General features: G+C 31.0%; 1 protein-coding gene across 1 annotated transcript; it reads right to left on the bottom strand.

Annotated features, from left to right (window-relative positions):
* Positions 1–4,123: 4,123 nt before the first annotated feature.
* On the bottom strand, positions 4,124–7,405 carry LOC131067069 (LOB domain-containing protein 16-like). The gene is made up of 5 exons (XM_058001994.2): positions 7,124–7,405; positions 4,971–5,282; positions 4,614–4,665; positions 4,367–4,428; positions 4,124–4,258 (listed from the first exon to the last, which is right to left on the bottom strand). The coding sequence occupies exons 1-5, from the start codon at positions 7,403–7,405 to the stop codon at positions 4,124–4,126; spliced, it is 843 nt and encodes a 280-aa protein (XP_057857977.2).
* Between the last annotated feature and the right edge of the window lie 1,095 nt (positions 7,406–8,500).

Genomic DNA, 8,500 nt, shown 5'->3' with positions numbered 1-8,500 from the left:
AATCTTGTCAGCTGACTTTATATTATTATTATAATATATTAGCTAGTAGAATATGTAGCAGCAATATATAAGAAACTACATAAATTTAATATTTATACTAATTATTTTTAAAAAATTAAATATAAAATAATATTTAAACTTTAAATAATTTAAATTTGATAAAATTAGTTTTCCATTTTAAAGGAAAGCTCAAATTGAAATTTCTTAAATTAATTTATTAAAACTAATTTATTATATTGCTGAAGTGGATTAATAAAAAATTAAAGCTAGATTTAGTTGATTGATTAATCGGCTTGATTGAAGTCTAAATGTAACTCAAAAATCTAATAAAATCTAATAAAATCAAGGTTGGTGTTTAATTTGGTTTAAAGCTAAGGTTAGGGTTTGGCTTAGAGTTTAATCTAGTTTACTATTTTAATATTGTTATTGGTAAAGATCAATTTGGTTTAGTGTTAGGGTTTAGTTTGGTTTAGTCTTAAATTAGGGTTATGATTATGGTTCAATTTGGTTTAGTGTCAGGGTTAGGATTCAATTATGTTTAATCTTATAGTTAGAGGTTAATTAGGCTAATGATTAGGTTTCAACATGTTCTAACATTAGGGTTAAGTTTGAACTTGGTCTATGTTTTTGGCAATGATTCAAGTTGGTGTACTATTGAATTAATTTTAGGGTTAGGGCTGAAATTCGGGTTGTAAGTTAGTGATAGGGTTAGTGTTCAATTAAATTTATGGTTAAGGATAATTTAGTATAATTTTAAGGTTAAGATAATATATAAAATATGAGATGGGTTTGGAATTCAAAGTTGGCCAATGTTCAATTAGGCTAAGAGTTAAGGTTCAATTTTCATTAAGTTTAGTAATTAAGGCTCAATATTTTTTACTATTTAAGTTCAATGTGGATTAAGTGTTAGGTTTAGGGTACAATTTGGTTTAGGTTTACAATCAAGGTACAATTTGTTTTAATGTTAGGGTTAGGTTCAATTTGGTTTAGTGTTAGTATTAAGATTAACAATTTATTTAGGGTTGGGGTTGGATTTGGCTTAGAATGAGGGTTTACTTTGGTTTAGCATTGGGATGAATATTGGATATAGAATTATAGATAGGGTTGGGATTAAAATAGAAGCTATAATTTAATGAGGATTAGAGTTCACTTTAGTTTAGTGTTAGGGTTGGGGTTCAATTTAGTTTACTATTTAATTAGGTTAAAGTTATTTTAGTTCTAGTATTCATGTTCATTTGTTTAAATGTTACCTAGGTTCAATTTGGTTTAGGTTTGGGGTTTAAGTTGGTTTAGTTTTTAATTATATTTAGTGCTAGTGTTTGATTTGATTTAGTGTTTGGGATAGGGTTCAATTTGGATAAGGATTGGGGCTAGGGATCAATCTAGTTTAGTGTTTAATTAGGTTTAGGGTTAGGTTCAACTTGAGTTAGGGTTGAATATGAATTAGGGTTTAATTTACATTAGAATTTTATAAAGGTTAGGGTTTAATTTGGGTTTTGGTTTATTTTTAGTGTTATGGTCCAATTAAATTTGGGTTAGGATTAAATTTGGTTTAGTGTTAGGCTAGGGATTAGACATAGAATTAGAGTTATAATTAGGATTAAAACTTTAACCCTAATTTATTCAAGGTTAAAGTTTGATTTGGTTTAGTTTTCAATTAAATTTAGGTTTATGGGTAACTTACATTTAGTTTTAGGATAAGGATAAGATATAAAATTATGATTAGAGTATGGATAAGAAAAAACCTAATTTAATAATGGTTAAGGTTTTTTGGTTTAATGTTAGGGCTAGTCTTTCATTTATTTCAAGATTATGTTTCAATTTAGTTTAGTTTAGGGTTAGGGTTCAATTAGGTTGAATTTTATAGTTGGAATTTAAAAGTTTGCGTACTATGAATCAGCTTTAAGGTTAGGCTAAAATTTAGGTTGTAAATTAGTGATAGGGTTAGGGCTCAATTCAATTTATGGTTAAGGTTCATTTAGTTTAATGTTAAGGTTAGTAATGTATTGAATGTGAGTTAGGGTTGTAATTTAGAGTTGTTTGAGTAAAAGTTAAATTTGGTTTAGTTTTAGGCTTAAGGATAAATATAATTTAATGTTAAGATTTAAATATGGTTTAAAGGTTAAGGTTAGCATAAATTTGGTTTAGGTTTATGGTTAGGGTTCAATTTGTTTTAATGTTAGGGTTCAGTTCAATTTGCTTTACTGTTATTATTAGGATTAACAATTTTCTTAGGAGTTGAGATTGGATTTGGTTTAGTATTCGGGTTAAGGTGAGGGATGAACTTGGTTTAGGGTTATAATTAGGGTTGAATTTGGTTTAGTGTTAGTGTCAAGATTAGATCTATAATTATAGTTAGGGTTGACATTAAAATAGAAAATATAATTTAATAAGGATTAGTTTTAAGTTTGGTTTAGTGTTAGGGTTTCAAATATATTTGGTTTAGAGTTAGGATCCAATTAGGTTTAGTGTAATAGTTAGTGTATAATTAGGTTTAGGGATATGGTTAAATTTACTTTATGTTTAGGTTTATGGCTCAATTTGGTTCAAAAATAGGGCTAAATTTGATTCAAGGTCAGGACTCAATCTAGTTTAATGTTTAAATAGGTTTAGAGTTAGGGTTCAATTTGGGTTATAGTTGAATAAGAATAAAGGTTCAATTTGCATTAGTGTTTTATAAAGGTTAGGGTTTAATTTGGGTTTTGGTATAGTCTTAGGATTAGTGTGCATTTAATAACATTTACACCAAGATATGGCATACAATGACATTAAGGAATCTCATATAATTATATCTACACTTTTGTTGGGTTTGGGTTAGGGTTAGCATTCAATCTGATTTAGGATTACTATTAGCTATAGAATTCAATCTATTACATTCTTAAGAATAATATTGTCTTGTACTTTTCAATTGAAAACAAAATCAATATTTTTTAATTCACTAGTTTCTAATTTAAAAAAAACCTCAAAATGTTGATCAATTCATTAGGATAAAGAGAATGCATAGAGTACATGCGTATGAGTATAAAGTGAACATTAAATATATAAGCACACAGATTTATTTCATGAAAAGTAAAAAGTAGATAAATGAGAGAAACTTCACACAAGATTGTCTCATTTAGTGAAATGTACATGTATTGAGTCATTACCTTAATTTAATCATATAAATAAATTAAAATAACCTATGTATGTGAATTTTATCATTATAGATATATGAAGAAAGAAATTTTGTCATTTCAAAATTAACTATAACAAAATATGTATAGGTAAAATATTAATAATAAATTATTAGTTAACAAGATGTCAATTTGAAAAATAAAACTAGTTTAATTTTTCACTATATTAAATATTTATTACACATACATACATACATACATACATACATACAATTTTGTATATCATATAATCTAGTTCAATTATACAAGTCGTGTTAACATAATGTACCTTATAAATTTACAACTTGCCTCTCAAAACATAATCATTCAACATTTTTCTAATAAATGAATTTAATTTGAAGTATAATATTTGGTATTTTCTTATAATATATATTTTTACTTTTTCATTTTAGTAATATTTCATGATTATTTCAATGCACTTTATATACAAAATAGTATCCCACAATTAACATTTGCATAATCTTTAATAATTTAAATAGATTATTGTAAGATATACCAGAAACATAAATTTATAATTACATTATTATAAAATAAAATTATATAAAAAAAAATTGAAAATATTTATAATGGAAAGTATATATATTAAATAAAATGTAAAACATTTTTATTATCTATAAATTTTAATTAGAACTTAATTATTTATATATTTTGACAATATATCTTTCTTTAATAATATGAACTGTATGTATGAGCTTTTATCCTTTCCTTGCCAAATCTTTCAATCTCCTTAAAAGCAATTTTTCATACAATTATAAAGGTGGATCCTTCTCCCTCCACACAAACACCTCCCCCTCTCTATAATTTCTCATGCAGTCAAAATATGTGTATATCTTTGTGATTTGTATGAATCAATTGAAACGGTTATCCAGTCCATAAAACGTAAAAATATATAAACCATAATGTATGAATTAGTACATATCAGGGGCTGAATAACCATATCCTTAAATGAATCAATACCATCGGATTCTATCTATCTGGGACTCATGGATATCAAGCGTTGACTTCATCCCATGCCTAGCAATAGCCTCTTTACTGTTCAAACCTATCTCAAAAAGTGAGACAGATACCAACCCTAAATATGGGCTCTACAATGCAACAAAGACACTCTATGCTTTATCTGTACAATATTGAAAGAAATATTAGTCCCTCTTAAAATCTTCGCCTGGCGTTTGAGACTGTATAGAACAAAATACCTCTGATATTCTATAATATCTAAACTGCTGCCTATGTGACTTGAACGATCTTCTCAGTCTACCTGAACAAAACAGATATGTTCTATACTGGAAAAATGAACTGGGACATTCATGAGGAAAGCTACCTATTAGTAACATTCAAAGGCTTATTATAAGCGAGACAAAACAATATTCCTCTTTCCTATGAGATAAACAACTCTCCCTATACACATTCGAATAATGAAACAATAATTTTTTTCAATCTCACCTCTGGACAAATTCCCAGTTTTCTGGTGTATTTTACCTGTCAATGTGCACCACTACATATAAACCATAGCTTATGAGAATTGAATGCAAACTTAAGTGGGCAGTTGAAGCCCGAAAATTAATATAATATGGTACTTTAATGTCCGAGAATATTTAGCTTCCACTTGAAAGTTTGCAATATTCAGGAGTGAGGGGTTGGATTACAATGTCTATATAACAGAGCACTCTAAATGAAGTAGCCCAACAAATGCCGGCTACAATAGCTTTTGATTGTCAGATTTGTTCCAGTTCATCTCCTACTTCTCTTAAGAAAGGAAAAAGCCAAAGCATGGAGATCTCCCCCTTGTTCTGGGCTTACCTCAGTTGAGTTTCTGTCCTCTTCAAAAGCATCCATTTGTTGTGATGCAGATGGGAACTCTTCGGACGAGTCCACGTTCATGGGAACACATGAATTACAATCCTTTGTAATGTTAGGGTAAAATGGAATTTTGTTGCCTGCATTTGGATAGCTGAACTGTGGGTCATTTGGAGGACTGGTAATGGATGATGCACTTGCTATTTCACCTTCCTTCTGGCTTAGATTGTGGGACTGGGTATTCAATGTTATCTTGCCCGGGTAACGAGCCAGCCTTTCGTTGGCAAAGCTTAGTTGGGCCTGTAAATGTGCAACCTACAAAGTAACAAAACATTAAGCTTTCCTGACCAATTTCAAAGAATCCTTGCAGTTAAAGAAAGCATAAAATAGTAATGTAGCATTTGATCTTAAAAGAGTAATTAAAGCTAATCAGTAGCATTTTATCACCTGTTAGTAACCTCTTTACAGTTAAACTTGGTTGTTCAGTTGTTCATCGTTTTAAGAATAATGTTAGTGGCCTCAAAATACAATTCGAAACAGGAAAATTGTAACGTCTGTGGCTTATGAGACTCAAATGCACTCCCACCTTTTCAGAACAGAAGGAAAATAGACAAAAGAACACAATATAAACATTTCTTCTCAAATTAAGAAATCTAAACTCTATATATCCTCTGACTCTCTATCTTATGGGCATAAATTTTCAATCTTTATATTTGTATGCATTGCACATTAAGCATTTTTGTGTGTAAAATCAATTCGAGCAAATATTTTACAGAAATAGCTACTCTATTAACTTAAATCTTCTATCTGTTACATGAAAACATTAGCAGTTCATCTTAGATCAATTATTTTACCGGTTCCTGCAACAGTAGACACCTGGAACTGTAACTAGTACCTTCCGTAGTCCTTACAATCAGCTTTATCATTGACATATAATATTTTAGGTTTTTCTTAGAGGGGAAAATTAAAAAGTTACACCAGAACCTGGCCACCATTAATTTTGAGCTAGATAAAAATAAGAATGATAACAAAACCATACAGAATTGTTCGGGCTACACGACCCATTTTGAATGTTTGCCGATTCTTTAATATATATTCACGTTGACGGGGTGTGTAATGCTGAACTACCAGAGGAAAGCTCACGCACACGTTATATTACATGGCTGTTGTTATTTATTTAGTTATTAATTTATGGTGGCTAGAATAAAAGCAGGCAGAGAGACGAAGATCTTGAGTAATATTCCACCCGGTAGCAGAATTTTGGCAGCGGGAAGAAATGGATGATCAAATCTGTTTGTAGATGTTTGACCAAAATTTAATCAGATCTTATGAAAATATCACTTGAAAAAATCTAAATTTGTTTGAAAGTGATTCTTATCTTGAAGATATTATATATATGTTTGTATTCTTTGCAAGAAAATAATTAATTTGGTAATGGAAGCGGCATGAAGATTTTAGTTATTCATCTGAACAATAAGAGTAAGAGTATGGCATCCATGGATGTTTCTTTTCAATATATTATGGAAGGTTTCACCATGTAAATCTGTGTTGCCCGTTATTTCTTGGCAACTAATTTGCGCCACAATATCATTTATTTGTGGATTTACGTTTCGAGTTCTCAACACTACAAATAAGCCCTATCCACTTACTACTTTATTTTGAGCTTTCAATGTTTTTCTTTCTAGACTATCTATGGTACTACTAGAAGAGAATCTCAGTAAACTCATTCTGTCCCACACAACACTTTATCCGGTAGTTTCTTTCTTCTGTCCTAACATTGACAGAGAGAACCCTAGCAGCTGCTAATTGCTTAGATCTTATCCTTCCATGTATATGCTTACATTTGTAGTGCACAAACAGCTTCTTGCTTGGAATTCTTATGAGTATAACAACATGGTTATAAATTGACAAATCAGACTAGGGGGTATATCAGGCTTTCCTCTCAAATAGTACACATTCAAAACCTTTGACATGATACCATCTAGATAGTTCGTGTTAAGGTAAAAAGTAGTTGTAAAATACAGAGGCAGTAGACAAAATTGACATTGGGCGCCTTACGAGGAATCAAAGCACAGTTATTAATACCCTACAAACAGTTATATGTCAATAATCGAAGGGCCCTTCTATAAGATCTTTAAAAGGTAATATACTTGAACCTGGTGTTGAAGGGCGAAGATGTGTGAAACACAGCCATAAATAGGGTCATGGAGGCGAGCCTGGGCTTCATACGATATGCTCACAACTGCATCATATCGTTCTTCTTCTGATGGAATACGCTGCAACAACTTTGAAAAATTACTTGCACCAAAAATCTTATGGATTGCACCAAAATGAGCTGCACCGAATTCCTCAGTGGAAAAATAAGGGGAAAACACACATCCTTTCACACACTTCCTTCTGAGAAACTTGCAAGCTCCACAAGGTGCTCCTCCCTCCATACTGGAATTTATATTCACTGGATGGTACGAACCGGAAGGTTTTCGTTTCCTTTTTTTCTATTGCTTTTTCCTTTTCTCTCCCAGTTCCCTTTTGTCGTTGCAGCGAATGTTTCAAATACTGGTCCCGTTGCATATGATCACAAATCAAGAAATTAAAAAAACAGGAAGCAGGGCAGGCAGAAGCAGGATTAAACCCTAATAAGTAGTCCAACAAACTGTATTGGAGAAGTGGAGTGAGGAATCCTAAAGAAAGAAGAATACATTACGACAAACCAATTGGCGTAGATGATATGGTTGGATACGTAATTTAACTTTATTTCACTCGCTATCACGTCCCGTGCTGTTTGGTTTTAGTGCGACACAACAACTGGCACCCACGCCCAAATAATTAAAAAACTCGAAGGAGAAAACACACAGAAGTAGACTCCACAACTACAAATTTGGCTATATGCATTCACCATGCAAAACGTTAAAAGTGGTCATGGTGATCAAGTCAGGTAGCCGGAGGTTGGGGGTTTCTATCAGCCTTTTCAGATCTCACTCTTTGTAATGAAAATGGTGTCTTAATCTAAATATTGAGAGTAGTTTTATACTGGTTGTTGGAAATAATTGTGATATTATATATCATAAGTTGTTTTTAGGAAAACAAGTCAATAAATAAATGTGAGTATTTATGTCTTTACATATTGAGTAAGCATACAATTAAATCATAAGTTGCCTTCAGCTAAACAGTCATGTAAGTGGATCAAGTTCATAAAATCCAACCTAGAAGTCCAAGGGGTTCCAGTCCATCAAATCCACTTAGGAGTCAAGTATATTAGTTCTGGGAAATAATTGTCATTGTAGATCACAATTTCTTTTTGAATGGAAAGAAATCAGAATACAAAGGTCTCAACAACCTTGTCTGAATTCCCCTAGAAGAGTTTGAACCTTGGTTGATGGCCTTATGTCACATATCCTCATCCTCACCCATTGTGTCCAACCAATTGAACTACAAATCCTTTGGCACATATTATAGTATGATGATAATAAATGAAAAAAAAGAAATCTGAATAGTCAATTTGATTCAAGAATATTGAGCATAAATTAATTTAT

The sequence above is a fragment of the Cryptomeria japonica genome, chromosome 8 (genome assembly GCF_030272615.1).
Source record: "Cryptomeria japonica chromosome 8, Sugi_1.0, whole genome shotgun sequence".
Taxonomy (NCBI): Eukaryota; Viridiplantae; Streptophyta; class Pinopsida; order Cupressales; family Cupressaceae; genus Cryptomeria; species Cryptomeria japonica.
Note: the sequence above shows the minus strand (reverse complement) of the source record. Positions and strands in the feature narration are given on the sequence as shown.